Raw genomic sequence first — 24,223 nt, 5'->3', positions numbered from 1 at the left:
CAGAGTGCTCTGTGCTGGGTTTAGTGTTGCTATTTGCATTGTATTTTTTGGTTTGTACAAAATGAACCTCTAACCCTGTTATTCCATATTTGGTTCTGCACTGTAATATATATCCACCATAGTTACAGTGACTGCAGTGCATGTAGTGGTTACTCTCCATGTCAGTGGCTGTGTGCCATGACTGTGTGCCGCCAGTCAGCGTTGAATGCGTCGGGCTGGCATGATCCGAAGGGAAGCAGTGCTTTCCCGAGTCATGAGTCGCGTCACCTGGTCCAAACTGAGCCCCGCCACTGCCTCGCCATTCACTTGTAGAATTTCATCACCAACACCCAGGAGACCAACATATGGGCCTTCACTGCTACCGTCACCTACTTTTTCAACATATACACCTACAGAGAGGACACAGAGAAGCAGAGGATGACACTAGTTAATGCCATTTAGTTTTCAGAATAGATGACTGTTGTACAATATAGTAAAGCTTTAAAGTCACCCTCAGTGGTGAAAAAAAAGTTACCTGTGTCTGGTCGGCCTTTGCCCCTTGATATGACAAAACCAAAGGGACCATTAGGGGGTTTGATAAGCTCCAGGAGGAGAGTCCCATCAGGGAATGCTTGGGTGACTCGACCCACTGGGCGTGCCATTCTAGTGGTGAGTACATCTTCGACGCTCAACGCCCTGTGAAGCTCGAGCTGTGGGCTATCAGGGCTGTAACAGCAGAAATTCAATAAGGTGTTGTAGATTATTTATTTTTTTAATTCATTATTCCCATTCCCATCTTCCCATTATTAGAATTTGTCTTTGACCCCTACCTGGGTGCCAGCCCATAGGGTATCTGCACCTCTCCAAGTATTGTAGAGCGCTCTGTTCTTCTCTCCAAGCTCTGCACAGAGGAGGCTTTACGCAGTTGGGCCAGTGGCAGCACCTAGTGGCAAATGAATGACACTGTAACAAATTGTGTATTTCATTTTGGTAAAATTCAGAGCGGCTTGTTGAGCTATAATCTTCCTGTAAGTACATAAAGTGCCTGTCTGAGAGTTTTATTTTGTGTTATGCTCAAAGGGTGTTCTTTAAAAACAGGCAGAAATATCAAGCTATACATTTATTGTGTCATATGTCTTATGTGTAAACATCACATGTTCCTCACCGTGTGTAGGGTCTGCAGTGAGGGGGTCCTCTGTATGCGGATGGTAGGCTGTGGTCTGCGTGTGGGGCTCGGTGAAGCTGAGCTTGCTCGAGGAACCGTGGGGATGCTGAGCTGTTCCATACTACTGGAGCGACCTCCTTTCACAAGTCTACCAACACTGTTTAGGCCAATGGAAGAAAAGAAGCGACGCAGAAACAGCTTTGGTCGTCCATCCATCTTTCTGTAAAAAAGATTATTATGCATTTATTTTTAATCAAACAGTATATGGACATAAATTGGATCAAATACAAAACTGTTAAAATTATCATGCTGGTATAGTTTCATCTCTGACAAGCAATGCTTTCTATTACCAAGAGAGGGCAGGCTTGTCTTCCTATTTATGTCAAACAATAACATCCTGTGAACTGTAGGTCACAGTTTTAATCTCCTAACTGCTACCTCTGGCACGCTCAAGCCATTTTGGAAACAGTGTTGGTGAGGGCAAGGGATTTATTGACTAAGCTGTGACAAGAACATTGTTATCTTGACTTACCTGGACCCATCAGAGTTTTCCTCCCAAACAGCCTCAGCTTTTAGATGCTCTGCTCTCAACAGCTCTGCTCTAAGGTCCTCAGCCCGAGACATACCAAGGCCACGCATAGGCCGGCACTCGGAACCAAGACCAGTGTCTACACTTAGACCTGTTGATGGAGAACCAGACAGGCTTAACACGTTTTCTTCAACTTATTGTTGGAGCTGTTAGGTATGGTATTCTCATTCAGCCCCTCTTCTTTATAATGAGCCGAAATAACACATGTTATTTTAATTAATAATGTCATTTTTTTCTTAAAAATCTTTTAATTGCAGTACTTTTACTGGCTACAGTAAACCAGCCTTAGTCATTTTGGAAACATTGTTGGAACAGTCAGAACAGTGAAAATTAAAGCAACATTAAAAAAGCAATGGTCTGACACAAGACACAAATGCCTGTTTGCAGAGAAAACATCTGCATTAGGATAATTGAAATAGACTACCCCCTACCTACCTACTTGTTGCTGTGCTCAGCTGTGACCACTCACCTGCTCCATCTGGAGTAACATCCCAGAGCTCAGCAGCTGGCAGGTCTGATGTGAGCCTGGCAGGGGAGTACCTCAGAGTGGAAGGCCTGATGCAGGGCACCGGGCTGCTTGTTGCAGGTGCCCCTTGGGTTGAAGACAATGGAGATTCCCTTCTCGTCTCTGGAGAGTCCATTAGGGATTGCGAACCACCTTCTCCTCCCTGATTTGGAGTAGTCTGGAACTGCACGGTAGATGTGCCTGCAGCAGAGCGATTTCTTGAGCTTGACTTCAGAGCTGACTTAATGGGTAGTGTTGGGGCCGGTGTTCCACCAGATGCCTCCAACAAATGTGGTTCCAGATCAATAGGGCTTCCAGGGGCAAATGAAACCGCTCTGCTCAAGTTAACCCTGTTCCGAGGATTTGAGTTACGGCGCTGGGCCCATGATGGGCCATAAGGGCCATGGCCAGACTCCAAACGACTTTCTCCTTTCCTGCTCCTTCTCCTGAGTTTTCCAAACCCTGATGACTTCCACCCTGTGCTAATTTCTTTGTCTTCCCCCAGCACGTAAGCTCCTGCAAAAGTGACAGTAAGAGGAGCTTTAGGCCGAGTGCTTGCCTCCGGTTTGTTTGGAGGCACCCAGCGTGGGGTCGGTTTCCCGCGTCCCTCCTCGGGGTTGAGGGGCTGCTGTGGCTCAGTGCTCTGTGGATCTGATGGTGTTGAGACAGGCTGAGGTTCCCTGACTACAGAGCCACATGACTCACATTTCTTAACCAGCACTATGATTTCTTTAATCACTGTTGTGGTTTCACCACTAACAACCACATCTTCTTGCTTCTGTGAAGGAGGCATGGACACACTTCTGTGGCTTCTGTTCTTTTCTGAGCCACTGCTGCTAGAGTCAGTGTTACTTTCTTTACTCTTGGACTTAGGCGCCCCAGGTCTGCCACGCTGTCTCACTCTGTCCAAATATCGTGACTCTGCTTCTTTCTCAGATTCATCCTCAAAGCGCACACGTGTGGGTGAACAGCCATACCGCCTGGATCGACCTCCCTGGTCCACGGGGGAGGTGTCTCTTTGAGAGGGGACAAGGAGGGGACCAGACACAGTTTGAGCTGCGTCTTCTTTGGTTTGAACAGCTTTCTGCACAGTTGTTGGACTGGAAGATTCAATTTGCTGCTTCTTCCTGCAAGTCATAGGAGAGTTGTTAATATTAAATATGTTTTGAATATTTTGTTAGTTGTACACTAATATTTTATGAAAGTGACAACGTCTGTCTCCGCCACCACAGACCTAGTTTGTTATGCAGCCATGAATGCAAGATCCATTGCAAGCACTCCTAATCCTAAATTAAGTGAAAGCTTCCTGCTGATATAAAGGGATTTAAGAGAGAAAAAAACTTCATAAACAGAGCATTGTCAGCTTTGTGTGTGTAATTATAAAGCACAGACAGGTTCCAAAGCTTTGACTTATTTTCAGTTATGCAACATTAGCTTTGGCTACCAAGTGCAATAGAATGACAGGGGGAGCAGAGAGGATGTTTGCTCAATGGCAGACACACACGAGGGTGAGTTCTTTTAACTACTTTGCAGAGTTGGTCAGCAAAGAGAACTTTTTCACCGTGTTGATGTTTGGTGGACGTTCACAGTCAGTCTGAAAATGAAGTTATACATCAGCAGGCATATCTTTATACTTACACGGTGGATCTCTGATCTGAATGGGAGCGTCTGCAGGGGCGGTTTACGTGATTTGATCGGGCCTTGAGTCTCGCTCGCTCCAGCAGACGCTTGGCTTGCTCATGTCTTGGGCTTAGAGGTAGTTCATCAGTGATTACAAGAAGTGACCTGTTGATGAAGGTGCAGAAAATAATCACTTAAGCAATGAAAATAGCATGACAGCAGGCTTATTGCCATCTGCTTAAGCAAACCAAATTTTTGAGGGAAGTGTTCAAATGTGCAAACTTTATTCTGTGTTGAGACATATCCAGCTACATCATATTCCCCACAGATTGACTTAACATGGAATAAATCAAGCTGCATCTTCTTAAGCTGTCTTATGTAATATCAGATAGATAGACTGGGGCGTGGCCTTGGTGGTGAGCACCAGGGAGAGAAACGTCAGCCATCCATCTATCCTTACGCCCAGAAGCTAAGCTGCTCTGCATTGTGCTTCATCGTCTGTACTTGGCTTTATCCCCTGGCCCAGTGATAAAGATAGCATGATACACCAGCCATGTGGATTATCCTTGTAATGGACTGAGTGTGATTCATTCTCTCCTGTGTGTCAAGGCGAGAACATATTGTGTTTCAATAGATTACAGTGTTGTGTCAGTGTTTCATCCCAACACTGACAAACACAATGTAATTAGTGGACTCTTGCTGGACCTTATGTGCAGCTAAAGTTTCTAATTGTAATTAAAATAATAAACTTACAATAGTGGCCTCAAAAGCATTGCAATGACTGCAAAAGATGTCAAAGCAAACCTGAGCCAAACCTGTATTAGTATAGTAGTATGACTATTATGTTATGTTTAAATAAGATAATATTACAATCTTAAATATAGTTTTTTTTTATTTAAACTTCTTGTATATATTATTATATTAATATTCTATGTCATCTGCATCACCTTACTCCCAGTTACTAAACCCTGTTGTTTCAATTTGTTTTGATTGTGTACATGGCAGCTTTTTTCAACCTGTTGTTGCCTCACTCTAGCAAAAACATAACTCTAGACTCCCACCAGTGGAGCTGATGAAGGGTCATTTATGTGGAGAGCATATAAATAGTCTATAGGGGGTTGTGTGTCACCACCCATGCCAAATGCTGCATTGCTCACCTCAAATAGGGTTCAAGTTCCTGAGCGAGAATGGCTGACTCTGAGCTGTCCAAAACATCATGGGCACCTGCGGCTAGCATGAAAACAGAGAGGAGAAGCACAAAAGTGAGCAGCTCTGAACAGCAAATGCAATGTAAATACACTGGAATATTTGGGGTATTAAAGTAATTTGGGTCTGTGTTTGATCATAAGATTTTCATAAACCTTCAAACCATTAGATTCAGTGACAGTCTCATAGGTTATCCCTGACTGATCTTTAATGTCATTCAAAAAATACACAGGTTATGCAACTGCTAAGAGACAGATACAAGCAGATTTCCTGGACACGAGAGGGAAAAATAATGTAATCAGGGTGAGCTTGCACATGAATGTCTTGTACTGTCTCTCTCGCTCTGATATTTAGAACATACAGCAGACATACACACTGTTAGAGACACAGCATGGGGGGAAAATACATAATCTGTACATGCATATAAAGACATCCATTAGAGATACACAAGCAGGGACACTTCCCCCCACTGCTCTGACTGCTAATAATAGCAACACCCTCATGCACATCTGCACATCTGACATCTGCTCTGCGCTGGGAATCTGCCAGGTTACATTTTAATACAACAGCAGACAGACAATTGCTTGTAAAAGGCACACTGGATGGCTGCAACAGCTGTAAACATTCAGACATTTCCAAAGTCTTAAGATGGTAAAAAGGTGGTAAAAATATGCAAATGTGAAGGACTATTTTTCACCGCTGTTCAAAATGCTAACATACTTTTCTGAGCTTCTAAACAGAAACAACACTCAAATATGAATCCTGCTTTCAGATTGTACTGCACTGCATGGTTACAAATAATAAATCAAGTACCTATGTCTACACAACAGGTTCAGCTTTCATTCAACCAGTGTGTTGTTTTGCCTGCTGCATCCCTAGTGCATAGATTAAAACAGTTTATTATTATTTATTTATTATTTATGACTTTGTGAATTGATTTTAAATTTTCTACATTTGATGTTAGAGACATTCCCCTCAATAGACCTACCTTTATAATCCACTCTGTATGTTGTGTCTTCATAATAGCTGACACTCTCTCCTCCATACTCCTGTCTCTCCTGTCTCCAGTTCTGTTGTCTCTCCCGCAGCCTTGTATAGGCCCTCTCCTTTACTTTCACTTTCTCGTCAGTGCAGTGGACTCCACTTTGTGAAGACATGCTCTCCCAGCTGTCTGAACTGCACACTCCTTTACTTGGATCAGCCATGTCCGCCTCCTTCTGCTCACACCTGTCCAGGTAGCACTCCACGCTGTCCGAGTGTTTGAACTCCAACGATGCATCGCTGTCGTCCACCACATCGTTCCTGTTGCCTGTTGTTTCAGACAGTGTGGACTTCTTTTGAGGCTCCGGCATCACCTCTGTCTGAGTGTAGTCCCTCAGAGGTAAAGTGGAGGGTATGTTTTGAGGGCTGACCCCATTGAGAAGCAATGTTTCTGGGCGTGCGACTCTCCAAAAGCCTTTTGGTGGTGCCCAGTGTCTTGTTGAAGAAGAAGACGTGGATGTAGAGGAGGAAGATGTTGTAGATACTGAGGTGGTAGCAGGAGGTGTGGAGAGCACGGGTAGAGGAGGAGGAAGAGGAGAAGAGTAAGATGTAGAGGCAGAGCTGGTAGGAGGAAAAGAGGAGAGCACAGGGAGAGAAGGAGGAAAAGAAGAAGATGAAGATGTTGTAGAAACAGAGCTGGAAGCAGCAGAGGAGGAGAGCACAGGTAGGGGAGGAGGAAGAGAGGAAGATGTAGAGGGAGAAGAAAAGAGCACGGGAGGTGGAGGAGGAGAGATGGAGGGAGTTGAAACAGCTGCCAGTGGGAGAGAGGGGGACTGGTCATCCTTGCTGCTGCTGGAGTTGTCAGACAGAAGGCTCTCCACACTAGTCCCCCCACAGAGCCTGTAAGGATGGCTTGTCTGAAAACTGGCCTCACTTTTTTCTGACCTCTCGTCTTCTGTTTCCTCACCCCTCTGTTCTAGTTGTGCTTCAGCTGGAGGACTGTGGATCTGCAACCTTACTTGCACCTCCACCTCCTCCTCCTCATCACTGCTGCTGAAGTCCTTTCCTGCACCTGATCTCCAGGAATGTGCAGGGAGGGACAGCTGGCTTTTCCCTCTGGGTCTCTGTCTGAGAAGGACTTCAGATGAAACCTGCACAGCCGGACCACTCCCCTGAATCTCAGCGTCCCACCTTTCTCTGTCCTTATCTCGTCCTCTTGTCCGTCTTTGCGTGAGTGACTTCACCTTTGTCTGTAGTGAATGCACAGCTGAACTCTGAGGAGGAGGAAGTGAGGTGCTCAGAGACGGAGCTGGGAAAATAATAGGCTCCGGAACAGGGCCGGTGATGAGTCCCCAGTTAATAGGAATCCCAGTAGGTAAAGGGGAACTGGATTTAGTGTGGATGTTTTTAGCCGCTTTCTCTTCCTCCATTGGCTAGTCCTACACAGAAAAGTCCAGACGGATTCTAGAGAGAAAAAGAAGAATCTTTTACAAAATATAAAACAAAAGGTTTCCCCTCACAACATCTCTGTTACTGGTTACTATCTGCTGGGCTGGGTAAGGAGATATGTAATGTGGATTCAGTCACGTTGCCTTATCCACTGATTACTTTGCAGGGCACAGGATAATCCTTTAGAATGAGAATAAGCAACTGCTGCCTGCAACTGAGACCCTACAGCAATAAACAATATTACATGACATTACATTACATTACTTTTTTGTAAGTAAGTAAAATCATTATCAAACAAGCAGAAACCTCCCTGGAAATGTCACTCATTCAATGGAAAAAGAGAAAAAATGATTAATTAATTAGTCTGTCACAAGAAATTAACTTCATTTAAAACACTGTTGAAAAATGTCTACGTATAAATCAATTTTTAACACATGTTCTTTAAAGGTAGCTCGTCTAAACATGCATAAACACACTGTTATTATTTTACCTGGATAATCAGTGGTAAAAGCGCACTCTAAAAAAAAAACATTCCAGTGTTGACCATCATGAAAGTTACCAGAAATTCTGGTGCAAATGAAAGTTTCATGTTGAAACCTGCGCAAACTGTGCACACATCACAGCGTGCATCTCTTAGCTCGGACGTGTAACACAGACAAGGACTTGACTGCCCCTGTCGGATTAAAAAAAGCAACAAATAAAAAAAAAAAAACAAAAAAAAAACAACAATGAAGCCAAATAACATTTCTCAATATTCCCACAGATGCTGAGGTTGTTTCCACTCACGCTCTACACGGCTCTCAGTCGGTGCGGTGTCAGGCGAGCCAGCGGTCTCTCAATCATGATTGGTCCGGTAATCCCTTCAGAAATCAGTGGGATTAGACAAAAATGGAATACAAAAATGCTGCTGCTTTAATTTCGTCCTTCCCTCGCGAACCCGCTGCAGAGTGACGCTCTCTGTTGCGTAAGTAGGAGCGCACACAGACACCAATTCCCTCCACACAGTAATAAGCCAATGGAAAAAAAGACACAAAAAACCTACAGTGGGTTAAGTCTGAATAAGACATCCCCATTGACAGCCCTGGGGTGTTCCGATTCTTTTATAATGTATTTTAGGGGACAGAGGCCCAATTTTGTCTCATAAAAACAACTGTCAGCTGATTCTTATTTGTCAATACAGCTGATCCCTCCCTCTTTCTCCCCCTCTTCTCTCCCTTTTTCCATTCCCGTCTAGGCATTCATAGACGCGCGCGCACACACACACTTATATCCATACGCTCGTGTACAGTCATCCTAATTGGGACAATGTTCGGCTTGCCAGCTGTCTCAATCCCCAGATGTGACAGGCGCTGCTCAGTTTTGTGCTGTGGGTGTGCATGCGTCCCAATGTCAATAGAGGGCGCCAGTAGCCCACAGGCACACACATACACACACCTCGCCAAGCTAGCTGTAACCGGCTAGCGAGTCTGCCGTCGAGTTGACACCCCAAACCTCGGCAGCAGCTAAGCTGCACAGTCGACATGGCAGGAAAATATCGCAAAAATTTCCTCGAGAAAGATGAAAAACTTCAAAGTCTTTTGGAATAAGTGAGTAGCGCCGCCACGAATTACTTATGTGTTTTATAGGAAACTAACAGTAGAAGTTGTGTGAATAGTTTTTTTTGTCATAATAATGACGCATAGCGATGGTTAGTTGTTGCTAGCACGAAAGATAGCTAACGTGCTAATTGCTACTGTAGGGAGGAGCAACGTTTGTTCGTTAGCCTGTTAGCATTCACTTCTCACTCTGTCGAGAACGTATTTGTGAGTTAGTTGTTTCTACATATGTGACCATAGTACCAGCCCGATATGATTTAAATCATTTCGCTAAAATGGAGTTAAACTGGACGTGTTCGCTGAAGCTAAATACATGTTAGGCAGTTGGGTTGCTTGGTAGTTTCGGATGCTAGCGTTACATAATCTCACTGCAAGTAAAATGGTTATGGTTCATCTGCTAGTCATTTCCTTGACTAGTTGTCGAGATGGTACGAATGTTCTCGGTAGTCTAAATAGTTTACAGCCATGCCTACATGCAGATTAATAACTATATGATAAACAACTAACGATATGATTTCGATTATAAAGCAGCTGCTTGTGATCAAACGACGTTTCATCGTTAGCCAAGATAGCAAACTAGCCACCCATAGCTTAAAATGCTAAGACTAAGCTAACGTTACCTACAATTAGCAAGCTAACATACCGTCTCATACAAGATATAGATAGTTAATGAGTGTGTAACTACACATCGGGGTGCAGTTAGGAAAGAAACGCGCTGATCAATCTTAATTTGATGCTTGTAGTTTAGGTTTAGCATAGTGTTACTCAGCTCTATTAGCAAACGTTAGCTTCAAAACAAGTTAGATAGCGCAGGGACTTAGTTAGCCCCTTCACTACCCTTTGTCCATAGTCATAGTGGAAAGCAGCTCTTTTAAGTAGGCCAAACAGCAGTTGTTTTGATCTGCCTCCGTCGCGTGTAATATTTTTGTCTTAGAGATGTGTGCCGTGTAATCTGTTTTCTTTTTAATTTGTTTTCTTACAAGTTAACAGCGCCTAGTAAAATGTATTTTTAACATATAGCCTAGAAAGAATCTGATACACAGCCCAGCCATATTTTGTAGTTGTAAATAATGCTGGAACCAAAGTTGCTGATATAAGAGAATGTTGTGTAGTTGCATAGTTGTAATTATGTGTAATTTGCTTTTTCTTTCTCCTTTACAGTATTCATCACGCGATGTGATCCAAAATCCACAATGTTTGAGGACATATAAGAACGATTGAGTTCGGAAGAAAAAAGTCTTGATTCCAGTGGAATCTTCCATTATATATAATTATTATTATTATATTTTTTGTCTGTGTTTAAATCTTACATACATTTATACACAACCCTCCCATCAACATGCCAGTGCAAGCACCACAATGGACAGAGTTCCTGTTGTGCCCAATCTGCACACAGACATTTGAGGAGACTGTTCGCCGGCCCATCAGTCTGGGCTGTGGACATACTGTCTGCAAGATGTGCCTGAACAAGTTGCACCGTAAGGCCTGTCCCTTTGACCAGACGGCCATCAGCACAGACATCGAGCAGCTTCCTGTCAACACAGCCCTGTTGCAGCTGGTGGGAGGCCAGGTAAGATGTTTGTTTGTTTGATAATGCTTTAAGAACATTTAGATGTGTTGTGTAATATACCATTCATATTGTTATAGTGTGCTGTTTTCTGTAATCACTGTTTATGAATTGATTTAATGCTATGTATCAGTGATTATGTGATGCACAAGACTTGGGGTTTCCTTTATGAGTCATAGTTCAGTCATTGAGCAAGAACTTCAATTTTATTGGTTCACTGAGTGCTGGCACCATGAGCTGTATTTATCTGAGGTGTTGTTTGACCAGTGGGTGAGGTTGAGCTAATACTGTTTAGGCTTTGGTCAGACCTTCAAGACTGTACTAAATGGACAAAGTCATTGTCTGTCTGTTGTGGTGGCTTGTTGCTCCACTCAATGCTAGCATATGTGCTTTAACAGGTTCTGAAGAGAGAGTGTTCCTTATTAACCTGAGGTTACAGCTGTTGATTTTATATTAATGTACAGTTCAGTCTGAAAAATAACACTGTGGAAGTTTGTACTAGCACCAGTGAAATCCCACAGTGCTCTTAGAAAGTGTTATACAGCATGAGGACACTGGCTTTCAGCGAGAAATGCAAAATAGCCTCATACTCAGCCCTTACTGTGCTTTTGTTTTTATGCATCTTACACATATTGTTATTATCAACTATCTTCAACACATAGCATCTACAATGCCAATGGAAAACAATATCCATTCCACTGACTTGTTCAGTTCTTGTTTACCCGCACTATTGTAAAGAGCTCTCTCTTCATCAGGCTTTGTTCTCTCTTATTGGGAAAACTGCATAATGTAAATAATAGTTTGTATTTGTGCAGTAATTTTTGAAGTTTCATTGGAGGCCCAATCAATATTTGGCTGCTATAATGTGTATCCCCAACCTGGACCTATGTTTTAAAGTACAAACATTGAGACTGTCATACACAATGCAAGTTTCTTGTCAGACATTTCCTTGCGCTGATACAGTCTGAACACAGTACAGGAAAATAGATAGAAGACGATACAAGAATAATAATCACAGAAACACTGACAAATTGTAAAACTAATAATGTGATAATGGTCATCTCCCTCCACAGTGTTGTAGCAACTTGATTAGGTTGGAATGTTCCAGCTGTTAAGTTCTCATAAAATGTTCCTATGTGTTCTGCTCCAGGTTCCTAAGGCTCAGCCAGTTGCCTTGATTAACAGTCCAGAGGACTCCCAGCATTATGAGGAGGCCAGGCAGTGTGTGGAAGAGCTGGCCCTCTACCTCAAACCTCTCAGCAACACCCGAGGTATGTGAACATTACATACATATAAAGTTTAGTTTTTCCCTTTGTGACTGTACCTCTAGGCCAGGGGTGGCCAAACTTTTTTCGGGGAGGGCCAGATTCGATAATGCGAAACTCTCCGAGGGCCAACAGTCCCAGATGTCATTATTTTAAACAATAAAAACTGTGTATGCTGTTTTGTAATATGTTACATCTTACACAGCAAACAAAATAACACCTTAGCATTCAGATGAACAGATAAGAAAATGTTATCTGAATATACAGCATAAATTTAAAACTTTCAGAGACTGTGTGGTTGTGATAAAAGAGCAACAGGCAAGTTATCGACTCTACTGTGAAGGTGAGATCTGATCATATGTGGCAGGTCTGGTTTAGGAGCAGCAGACATCAGTAAAATGTCAGGTTGACTAGGTGGGAGTCATTTAGTGCTGATCTCAAAGGGTCTGGTAATTTAATGTTTACACAGGTTTTCAGTGCATGTCAACGAGACGTAAAAACGTGATGACGTGCCTTACGACAGATGAGGACTGAATTACGGAGTCTTGTTGAGAGAAGTGCCGCGTCTCACTGTACAGCTGACAGTTTAACAACAGAGAACATTATCACAGTTTAGCACACTACACAAACTAATTTATGGTTTACAAATGTTCGCATTTCTGGAGAGTTGCTTTTATCCAGCCGCCGGTAAAAAGGCCCGAGCAGGCTGCCGGCCAGGACGCAGCCTCCCCGTGCAGCAGGGAGCAACGAGCGTCCCTCTCCCTGTCCATCATGTCGCTTTAACAGCTCTAGCATCGCTAGCATCGCTAGCGACACGATGGACAGGGAGAGGGACGCTCCGCTCCACTCCCCTGCGCTCCTGGAGCCCCCCAGTACTCCGACACGTTCCCCACAGAGGGACGCTCACTGCTGCACAGGCAGCCCGCTCCCATGCGCCCCGTCCATGAATTCTAATAGGGCTACTTACTACAACTAATAATAACAATATTTCTTGCGCACGTTACACATAATTCGTGGCCACAATTTATTTATTTTTTACCATGTAAGGAGGGGCTCCGTAGTTTTGGAGAACTTCACTTGTACAGACGCTCTCTGATAGCAGGTTGTATGCAGAAGCATGTTTACCAACAACCAAGCCCTGCAGCACTGCATGACGCACCACGATGCAGACAGAGAGTGATAATGTTCTGCTCAGAGAATCATGATGCAAACGTTACACAATGAGTTAAAAACAAAAACAAGAATTGCCTGTTGATTTTGTATGATTTACTCTGTTTGGCTGGCGGGCCAAAAATAACATATTTTAAGATAGAAGCCGTGGGCCATAGAAAATCCGAGTACTACATAAACTGCCCTGTTAAGAGCATTATTAAAGACATGGTAACAATATTCTTATTGAGAAAAGTTACAGTGTGGATTCCTACATTTCCATTGGGGAATATCTATCTATCTCCCTATCCACACATTTTCTACAAACACTAAATACAGTATTTTGAGTTGCACACTCAGGAAAAAAAATCACACAGTAGTTGTGGCCAAAATAACATTCCACTAGCTTGCAAATTTCATTGGAACTTCAATGGATGACCTAGAAAAGTTGCAGGCAGATGCTTATTTATACAACCAGCAGTTATGTAGTTATCCTTCATCATTATTGTGTTTCCAGTAGAAGTCTAGTATTTACTCTGTTTTTAGGTATGATTAGTTCTCTGCTACTTTTCCCTGAGGGAACTTCTGCGTTGTTGTCTTTAGCTGCTAAATGCTAACACTGTGCTCACACACTAGTTGCTGGTGAGTAAGCCAGCTAGCCCAGGTGCATTCAAAAGTAGCAGCTGTTTACCAACTGATTTGAATTGGTAAACATATTAACAATGGCAAGATTTAGCATGTGACTGTTATTAGATGTGGACTTACTCCCCTTTCTTTATGTTATTGTTGGGAAAGTTTTAAAGGTTGTACCTTTTGTTGTGTAATACTATGCCTTGTCTTTTCATGTGTGGCATCACTATGTCAAATACATCAATGGCTTTGAGGAGGCTTCCAAGAATTCTTGGATTCATGCTACTTTCTAAAAGGCCATTAAAACTGAACTTTCTATAGAGCAGAATTCCACAGGCAGAGCTAATTGTTAAAACCACAATCTCTCAAACCCCTTGCAGCAGTGTTTTAAGCAGTAACCTCTTTGGACATGTTATGACTGATAATGGAATATGACTGGTTGATAGGTGAACACCTATCAGTTACCTTTGGACAGTTGATTACTACACAAAAGCTGGCAACCCAATGTTTCTTATTCTATTCTAATAAATCATAAAACAAAGGGCAGTTTTAAAAGTGGTGGATTATGACTCAAATTATAAAGCAACTTACCACAAATATGTTTATATATTAATATAATGTGCTTGACATGTAGTAATATGCAATGTCATTAACAGTTTCCCAGTATTTAAAATCGCCTGTGTCAGGCTACAAGATGAATCTGTTCGGAACGTTTTTTAAAAATGTCCTAATGCCTTGGGTATACAAGTAAGCATCTATATATGGTATGATACAAGAATTAACATACAACTTAACATATCTGTAGTACATACATAACACAAACTATAAACTCACGTTTAATATTTAGAATACAGCCTTGACAGAGGTTTCAGAGGTATCAGTTCAGTGTTATGAGCTTTATATTTTGGTGCTGCTCAAAAATACTGCATTGTTATATGTTATGTCATATTGTGCTTCATATATCATATATGTCGTATCTTCTCTTTTCTCTCCAGGCGTGGGTCTGAGCAGCACAGCCCAGAGCATGCTGAGTCGACCCATGCAGAGGAAACTGGTAACTCTGGTTCATTGTCAGCTGGTGGAAGAAGAGGGCCGTGTTAGAGCCATGAGAGCTGCCCGCTCTCTGGGAGAGCGAACCGTCACCGAACTCATCTTGCAGCACCAGAATCCACAGCAGCTCTCCTCCAATCTGTGGGCTGCTGTCCGTGCAAGAGGATGTCAGTTTCTTGGCCCAGGTAGATAGGTTTTCTGTCACCTTTAACGTGAATCCACAACAGCTGCAGTTCATTGATTAACAGTTAATTAGAATTATGGGGCTTTGCTAACTGGTGTTTTTTCTACCCCAGCGATGCAGGAAGAAGCTTTAAAGTTGGTCCTCCTTGCTCTAGAAGATGGTTCAGCTCTGTCTAGGAAGGTGTTGGTCCTTTTTGTAGTCCAGAGGCTTGAGCCACGCTTCCCTCAGGCATCTAAAACTAGCATAGGTCATGTGGTGCAGCTGCTCTACAGGGCTTCCTGCTTCAAGGTATGACTGAAAGTTAATAAAGCTTTCTATGGTGGAATGAAGAAAAACAATATTAACCGCTTCTGTTGTGGCTTTGCAGGTCACCAAACGTGATGAAGATTCATCCTTAATGCAGTTGAAGGAGGAATTCCGTACCTATGAGGCTCTGCGGCGTGAGCACGACTCACAGATCGTTCAGATTGCCATGGAGGGTGGATTGCGCATTGCACCGGACCAGTGGTCTTCTCTGTTGTATGGAGATCAATCTCACAAGTCACACATGCAGTCTATCATCGATAAGGTGTGCAACAGATGTACATTCTTCTCCCTTTACCAGCTGTATAGTTTCGTCCAGTACTTTCTGCCATGTTTCTTAACTCTGTGTACCAATGCATGTTGCATACAATATCCTGTGTACCATAACATTTCCAGTATTGACTCTTTGTGTATGTGTGTCTGCTTCTGACATAGCTGCAGACCCCAGCCTCTTTTGCTCAGAGTGTCCAAGAGCTGACAATTGCACTGCAAAGGACTGGAGACCCAGCCAACCTTAACAGGCTGCGGCCACACCTGGAACTCCTGGCCAACATTGATCCCAGTCCTGGTAAGTGACATAAGAAACAAGCCAACTTCTGGAATTTTGATGGGATACATGTTAGATACAGGGTTTGGCAACAACCTTTTTTTTCTTTCCCGAGGGTAAAACTATCATGTGTGGAGTGGAAAATATCTGTTTAATGTGTTTTTCACTATATATAATAATGTCTGTTTAATTTGTTTTACCTAAAAGTATAGTATAATCCCTTGTGATAGTGGGCCTGGAGTATTAGTTTTGATTGAAGATGCAAACATTAGTTTCAAACCCCAAGTTACATGTAATGTCACATGTGTAAACTTTGACATTTGAGCTTTCACTATGCTCTTTCTGTTCTCTTGGCTTTTATTCCCACCTATGTTCCATTTTGTGAAGAACAAGACTGGGGATATACATACATCAGATTTATTTAACTGACCGTCTTGCCCTCTGTCCTCCCAGTGGAAGTTGTAAACAAAAAGAGAAGCTCAATATTGTAAACCAGACAAAAGCATTTATGTTCAAGCCGTCTGCTCAGGACATTTAGTGCAATGTTATCTGTGCTTTCATAGGGCACAGTCTACACTCCAGTGTTGCTCACAACAAAAAGCTACAGTCAATTAAAATATCGTTCTCACGTCTCCATTTGTTTCTCTAGATGCTCCTCCACCTACATGGGAGCAGCTTGAGAAGGGGTTGGTAGCAGTAAAAACAGTGGTACATGGCCTGGTGGACTTCATCCAAAACCACAGCAAGAAAGGAGCTGATCCCCAACAGGTCAGTGCTTCCATTGAACCACAAAAAGAGCTGTGAAGAAACACTGATAATTGCTCCTATAATGATCCAGAGATTGGTAGAAAAATGTTCTACATTTACAATGTATAGTATCAGCAAGTTGGAGGATAGTGTGTACAAGGATTTTATTTTTATTGCCACAGTAGGGTTTTACCTTTGTTGTGCATGGAAAGTTCTCATGGAAACTCTTCTGTTTCTCTTAAGCCTCCTCAGCATAGCAAGTACAAGACATACATGTGCCGTGACATGAAACAAAAGGGAGGCTGTCCTCGTGGAGCTAGCTGCACCTTTGCCCACTCTCAGGAAGAACTGGAGAAGTGAGTCCATCACCTATTAGCTCGGAAGCATACCATATTTATTTTTCATTAGACAAGTCAATCACCACAGTGATTCTTATGAATTTTATAATGCGTTTTATGTCCATCAGGTATCGTAAGATGAATAAGCGTCTGGCAGCTCGCCTCCCTGGTTCAGGAGGGCTTTTGCCAGATGAGGGCCTTCCTCTTGATGTAGCAGTGACCCGGAAGCCTTCGCCCCTCACCAATGGCAGTGGTGCACCCTCTTTGCCCCAGCTGATTGCTCGTGGCACTGACACAGTCTCCTATGAACTGTTGCGTAAACCTGTCAAGCTGGATGGAGGAAGTCCTAGTGCCCCAGGATCACCTCCTGATGTGTGAGTACTGTATTTTTACACATTAATCTAGTTTGCAGCTAAAAAGCCGGCAGCACTTAAAACTTAAAACAAATTTCCTGTGCTGTATTTAACCCAGCAAGACAAGATGCATCCTTTGAATCAATACATTTATCAGAATTTATTCTTCTAGGCTGGACCCTCTGCCCAAACCTGGTATGCCTCTGCCACCTCATGCAATGGCACATCCAAGAATGCCCACAGATCACCTCTCTGGAGTAAAGCACATTCCTGTAGTAGCCAGAGGTTCACCAGTGTACCCCCATCCTCAACTCCCTGAGATGTGCTATGAAACACGCCCTCCTCCTTCTGCCTCTCAGTATGAGCCCTCACAGTACCCCACAGGTAAAAATCAAGAAAATACCTTTGTGTGTATGAATGCTTGGAAATCACAAAAAAGTGTTATTGATCATTTTTCATTGATTTCTCAGGGTACCCGTACCAACAACCACCACAGTATGTTCCACGGGATTACATCCGTAACCCGCCTCCCCCTAGTGAATCAGGACCCCCTTACCAGGACCCTTACTCTAATTATGGCCCCCCGGAGCGCACCTACCAGGCCCCTCACTCTGGCCCACCCTTCTCCTATCCTCACCCTCCACACTATGACAGAGGTCGCCACGGAACCTACGCGGGCCCACCACCTCCCCCACAGCCTTACCCATCTCAAAGGGATGCCCTGGTCAGAATGAGTCCAGCACCTCTGGATGTTCCCCCACAATCAGCAGCGCAGACAAACTCACTCTACCACCAGGAACCCAGTGCGCGGGATAGATACCCACCAGATGGTTACTATCAACCAGGTGGCCAGCCTCCGCCTATGAGGGCTTATGCCAGGGTGAGTTTGTTGATATTTGCCTCAAGGTTTTCTCCTTGTGTGTTCATGCAAGAATCAAAGCAGACTGTTTAGTATTGACTCATGTATTTGTTTGTGGTTGTGCCTTAGGGACCATCATATAGTGGTTCCCAACATAGCCTGGACTACTTACACAGACGTCGGCAGGAGCTGTTATCCCAGCTGGAAGAAAGGAAGGTCATTTCCCCTCCACCGTTTGCTGCTTCACCTACTCTTTCGCACACCTTCCCCAGTGACTACCCACCTGAGGTTAGAATGTGTATCAGAGAATATTTCAGTGCAACTAATTTCGGATTCAAAATGTGACTACAATTATACAGTATCATTATATTAATGCATGCGTTTTCCATGTCTGCAGTTTGGTGAAGAGAGCTCCAAAACCTTAGTGAAATGCAGAGAGCCTGACTATACAGGGCAATATTCCCCCTGGTCGTGTGAAACTATTGGCTCATACATAGGCTCGAAGGATGCCAAACCCAAAGACGTTATGGTTCCTGGTACCATGGAGATGATGGTAAGTGGTATATTTCCTGGTATAGACATACTGTAAGTGAAAAAAATCAATAGATTTTGAAGCACTAACTCATGATGCATACGGTAATGGACTAAATATTTGAAGCAATATTGACACAAGCTATTTGACAATGTTTATTAGACCCAGTTAAAACCAGTAACTGTTTCTCTACTAAAGTTTCTTACTCATTTTACTCTAAGCTCTCTATATAATAACTTCTTTTCTTTGTCCTCTAATTTTGTCAGAATGTGGAAGCTAAAGGTCTTAGGGAACCATCACTGGATGCTCCTCGGAGAGGTGCAGATGTTAAGGATGATGACCCTATAATTCCATTTGGCCCTCAACCCACCGTGTCTCGCTTTGGTGCTATTTCTCGCACCTCAAAGACGGGCTACCAGACCACTGGTCCTGTGCAGGCTATGGCCTCAACTCCTCAGAACCCAACCTCTAAACATATGGCCATGCCAGGTAAGAAACCATTTGCACAACCACATTCATGAACTCAAGTCAAATTGTATTGTAGATAATGTACCATGATTAAGACATTCCATTCTTGCCAGATTGTAGTTTGACTTAATAGACATGCATTTTAGTCTTATTAGTCTTTTTATAACATATTAAACTGATACTGAGGGGGCAGAATACTGCTACTAACAAAGCATGTCCGATGCAGCAGAAATGCTAATTAATCTTGAATTAGACATGCTTTCCCACTTTTTGTGTAATTTTTTTTTCTGTCAGTGTGTTTGCCACGTGGGGATTAATCATTTCAGTTTCTGTTTTCCATTTTTGCCCCTTTGCCTACAGCAGAATACACTTATGGAAGCCATGGAGGATGGGGTGGAGCTTCATACCCCTCCCACCAGACTGCCTCCTCCTCTCAGGGACATTTTAGTGAGCGGTGAGTCCTGTGTTTTATCTGTTGTCGTTTGGATTATTATAATACTAACGATACTAAAAAATAACAGCAATACATGTATGATAATGAGAGCTGAATAATTGTAAAGGACTTTTACTGTGTTTTGCCCTCACAGCCTACCAATGGCAGCCCCAGACAGAGAACAGTTAAAGATTGAGTTGCAGCAGGTTAACCAGCAGATCAACCAGCAGACCCAAATGCACAGCATTGAGGTGTGTTACGAGGATCATTTTTCATTTGCTGAAGTATAAAAAAACATATTTCAGATTGTTGATGAAGTATTTAAGTCATGCAGGTCATTTTTCATTCAGATGGTTGAAGCGAAGCAACTAGACTTGTAGAGTTTCAGATTACTTGTACACCCTCTTCACTTCCTGTCTCGTTGTTACAGGCTGCCAGTAACTCTTTGCTTCTGCAGAGGGAGGCCAGTGCTTTGGCAGTTCAGCCTGTGCAGCCCAGCCAGGGCCAGGCAGGAGTAGCCACACAACAGCAGCAGGCCAAGTGGCCAGCAGGGGGAGCAAATGCAACAGCTGTCTCCAGTGAACAGTTAAGCCTGGAGCTCCACCAGGTGGAGAGAGAGATTGGCAAGAGGACCCGCGAAATGGCTATGGTAAGCAAAGGGGTTTCTTCAGAATCAGTGACAGTGAAAATGTGGATAAGGTATGCAAGTTCTGCACAAAAATATAAAATTATATATAGCTGATATAAACTATGTATTTTATATATATATAAAAAAACCTTCGTACAATTGGGATACAGTAAGCACATTTTGTCTCTCTTAAACCAGGAAAACCAAGTAGCCCATGATGTCCAGCAGTATAAGATGAAACCTACAGAGAATGGACAGCCAGAGCACAAGACTCAGTTGGAAGAAATCTCGCTGGCTCTTGGGTGAGTAACCCATAGTCATAAGATACTAAGGCATATATTATATTTCTGTTTAGTTTTATTAGCCTGTCCACTCACTTGGATTTTTTTTTACTGTCTTTAATTTAGCGAGGTGTCAAATGGCTCCAGCAGTCTGCAAGAAAGTGCAGTGGGCGGGTCCATGCTGTCACTGACAAATAAGACGTCTGCTTTGAGCCTATGCTCCGATCAGGGTGCTACTGGCTCAGAGGTGCAGAAGAATGGGGTTGTCCATTCCTGCTCTTAGGAAGTACACACATGGACACACACACACACACACGCATACATACATACACGCATACATACATACACACACAAGATGCTCAGTTGAAAAGCATGCACAGGCACACAGACACCCATTCTATTTAGAAGATGAGCAGTATCTGCCGTGATGAATTTTCTTTCTTTTTGTTCTGTGAATGAGCTTTTTTTATTGACTTTCCTTGCCTGGAAACCAGGGCATATGATAACATTTCTTGTGTGTGTTGTTTTTTTTTTTTTTTTAATTTTTGTACTGGGATTAGATTAACAAGGCTCACAATAGATGTATCAGGAGGAAAAAATGGTGGTGATGTTGACAGTGTTAATGTAACATTATTCAAAAAGGCTACTCCATTTGATCTTTCTTTTGGTTTAGTTGTATAAGCATATATATATTAATGAACGGTTAAATGCAGAGGAGCAGGAAAAGTACTATCACATTACATACACTGAGGAACCGCTCTTTGATAACTTATGAAGGTTTTGTTAGAACAACAGACATATGTTGCACGGTACTCACCCCCAAAATCGTAAAAAGAAGTTGCTCAGATCCAGAAGCCTGAGGAGGGAAAAGCAAAACAATACCCCCCCTGTATTAAATGGACATGCAAGGTGTTTCGGAAATGAAGCGTTACACCACATGCACTTCCTCACCTGCCACGGGAAGTATGATTTTATTATTGCATTTTATGAACACACCACGTCTGTTTCATACTTGAAAGCAGTATATGATATATTTAATTGGAGCATTCTGTTTTAAAGATTGCAACAAGTCTTTTGATAAGAAGCTTTTCCATGTTTCTATAAGGGAATCTACTATGTGCTTCTCCGTTTGTGGTGTTGACCCTGTGTGGTTTGGTTGTATTGCCTGTCGCCTGTGTTACATCTTTCCGCCTAAGGAGTCAGGTGAAATAAGTTTAAACTTTTTACAAAACATCAGGGGCAAGTAAGGATTTCCCTCCTCAGAGCTTCTCATCTGGCCACACAAAAGGCCTCCCCATTGGGATTATCTTGTCATTTGTTCTCCTAACTTCTATGAAGTTGCCTTCCCTTGTGTCTCATTTGTTTAATTTTATTTTGTTTTGGTTTTTTTCATGCTTTACATTGTTACGATTTTGGGCAGTGAAGTTTACCTTGTTAAGTCTTCATAGAGAGCATAGATGGAGACGTACCCTCCTCAAGTGGACGAATTTTGTGCAAATGTAACTTTTGTAGTAGAAGGGTGACTGCTGTAGCGTTTTTAGCTGCACAGTGCATTTGAAATTGTGTTTACAGCTGAAGATAGCAGTGTTAGTTACTGAGTAAACCAAATAAACTTTTAACAGCTATCTTTGAATCAAATTGGAGAAGTTCATTTTTATTGCATTAAGGATTGATGCTACGACACTTGGTCAGATGTTTTCTGCTGTCATCATCACCATCATTGTAACTGTTATTGCTCTTTCTCCATCATTTAAATTGTTTACTGCTGACGCTCAACATAGAGCTCTTTGCCTTCTGTAAACATTTAGCATGATTGGCAACAGTTGTACAGCTCTGCTGAGAGCGTGTGAGTCCCTGTGCTCAAACGGTTAAAGGATGTGAGGGGACGCTCTGGGTCAAGTTGTTTTAGTTTAACAATTAGCCTTTGTTTCTCTCAGACGAGGGGTCCTAATAATCTCACACTTTGACAAATCGTTGACAACTGATGAGTCGGATACAGACGCAAACGTTTTTGTGTCTTGAATCCTCATCTGGGTTTGTGATGGGGAATCTCTTCCATTTTTGTCTGCGCCATAATAGCGAATGTTTTGGATTTCATTTTTGTCTTTCAACCTCACTTAAAGCCTCTGGCTGCTCCTTGCTACATTTATTGTTTAGGTACACAGCTCACTTATACATATAAGTATGTATACATACATTAATATACTAAAGCACTATTAACGTGCCACCTCTTATTCTACTCGCTCAGCATTTATATTAAATGATCTCTACTTAGAATCAGCAAAATGTTTTTTTTTCTGTCCACTGGTTGCCAACACAGACTTTATCCTTTCCCAGATGAAGGACTTCTGTGTGCATTGATGTGTGTTCACTTAATCTTTTGTGTTCAAACAAAGATGTTCTTTATAGACTATGCTTCCGAAGAAGACAAAATCTGTCACTTTGGGAAATGTATGGAGATGTTTTTGTGTGTGCTAGATTGTATTGTAGAAAATGTACCCTGACTAAGTTTTGTTTATTCCCCTCACAAAGTGTGCTGTACCGGGTGATAGTGTTAAGGTGTTAGAAAAGTTTTTGCCCACCATCCTCCCCCCCGAGAGAATTAACAGGAAGCCTCTGATGAAAGGTTGGCCTTAAATCGTCTTGTAATGCTCCTTGACGTGATCTGTTTCAGGAGCACGAGATGATCTCTGAAATGCTAATTAACCTTGAATTGGCAGGTGTAGAGTCAGACTATCAGACCTCATCGCCCCACCACCTTTGGAAAATGTCACGTAAAACAGAAACAATGCAATAATACAAATCTCAAGATCTCAAACAAAACTTTTTACTGTTTTTGTTTTTTTTTTAAGAAAATGTCAACATAGTTGGGTTTGTAGTTTTTTTTCGTGTTTCCGCAATAGTTGAGTGAATTTATTGACCTGCAAGTCTAGTCTTTGATGCACCATCTGACCTGATGTGTAGTCAGCAGCTTTAAAAGTATTCAGCTGACATCCAGACATTATACACAACTATTCACAGCAAATTGGCCTACAAAGAAATATACTGTATAAAATCATGATGAGAGTTGGGTTTAGCCAGGTTGGCAATGGTGTTAATTCAGTATGTAGTTTTACACTTTTCCAAATGCAAGTCAACCCAAAGTACCACAATGCTGATTCTTCCTGATGGGTTCACTGCAGGTCTGAATGAGCCTAAACACCTTTAGCTTAGCAGAACTGACATGGGGTGGTTTACAACATTAGTAAATAGCAAAGATGTTCATTTCAATCTCCTGTGTGTTTTTGTTTGAGTGGAACTGCTGCCTACACCCCCTCATTTACCAGTTAACCCCCTCCACTCCTTGACCACTGAACTCTGTTACTGCTGTTTGAGGCTCACACTTTATTCCCGGACTTTCTGGGGAAAATTCGCAAATGGCTTTTTTATATGATTACTCCCGTGTAAGATATCTCTTAAATTAAGGTACAGGTTTGATTTCAGCAAGAAAAAAGTTTTTATATGTATATTATACTCCATTAAGGAATGTCTAGAATTATCTTCCTCCAATGTGGATGTAGCCATTATTACGCCATTTTATGACTTTGTAAGAGAATTCACTGTGTGAAAATTGGTTTGCATTTTTGTATAATACAATCTGCTTTTTTTTGTTTGATACGAGAGGGAGGTCAAACTGGAAGTTTGAAGAGGAAAAAAAAGAACCTGTGAAATTGAGAAAACAAAATGTAACTTATGTACAACAGTGATTCTAAGCTGAGGGGGAAAGATTAAATGATATTGCTAACTGAATGCTTTTGTCA

General features: G+C 42.4%; 2 protein-coding genes across 4 annotated transcripts; one reads left to right on the top strand and one right to left on the bottom strand.

Moving 5' to 3' along the window:
• Window positions 1-153: 153 nt before the first annotated feature.
• On the bottom strand, window positions 154-7,475 carry LOC114449669 (uncharacterized). The gene is made up of 10 exons (XM_028427486.1): window positions 6,991-7,475; window positions 6,053-6,666; window positions 5,016-5,088; window positions 3,877-4,023; window positions 2,203-3,365; window positions 1,677-1,824; window positions 1,145-1,364; window positions 837-922; window positions 515-705; window positions 154-389 (listed from the first exon to the last, which is right to left on the bottom strand). The coding sequence occupies exons 1-10, from the start codon at window positions 7,473-7,475 to the stop codon at window positions 196-198; spliced, it is 3,321 nt and encodes a 1,106-aa protein (XP_028283287.1). The 3' UTR covers window positions 154-195.
• Window positions 7,476-8,931: 1,456 nt separating this feature from the next.
• rc3h1b (ring finger and CCCH-type domains 1b) lies at window positions 8,932-24,212 on the top strand. Of its 3 annotated transcripts, none has more exons than XM_028427106.1 (20): window positions 8,932-9,080; window positions 10,251-10,659; window positions 11,807-11,927; window positions 14,696-14,935; window positions 15,047-15,222; window positions 15,302-15,502; window positions 15,673-15,805; window positions 16,434-16,552; window positions 16,775-16,887; window positions 16,998-17,243; window positions 17,395-17,606; window positions 17,693-18,102; window positions 18,211-18,369; window positions 18,479-18,634; window positions 18,880-19,102; window positions 19,445-19,535; window positions 19,669-19,765; window positions 19,945-20,163; window positions 20,341-20,444; window positions 20,550-24,212. In XM_028427106.1, the coding sequence occupies exons 2-20, from the start codon at window positions 10,429-10,431 to the stop codon at window positions 20,704-20,706; spliced, it is 3,408 nt and encodes a 1,135-aa protein (XP_028282907.1). In that variant the 5' UTR covers window positions 8,932-9,080; window positions 10,251-10,428; the 3' UTR covers window positions 20,707-24,212. The 3 variants fall into 3 exon arrangements, with proteins under 3 accessions (XP_028282907.1, XP_028282908.1, XP_028282906.1); XM_028427107.1 differs by having other exon boundaries at window positions 19,442-19,535; window positions 19,972-20,163; XM_028427105.1 differs by having other exon boundaries at window positions 19,442-19,535.
• The last annotated feature ends 11 nt before the right edge of the window (window positions 24,213-24,223 follow it).

The sequence above is a fragment of the Parambassis ranga genome, chromosome 17 (assembly GCF_900634625.1).
Source record: "Parambassis ranga chromosome 17, fParRan2.1, whole genome shotgun sequence".
Classification (NCBI taxonomy): domain Eukaryota; kingdom Metazoa; phylum Chordata; class Actinopteri; family Ambassidae; genus Parambassis; species Parambassis ranga.
This window is presented reverse-complemented; position numbering and strand designations above follow the sequence as displayed.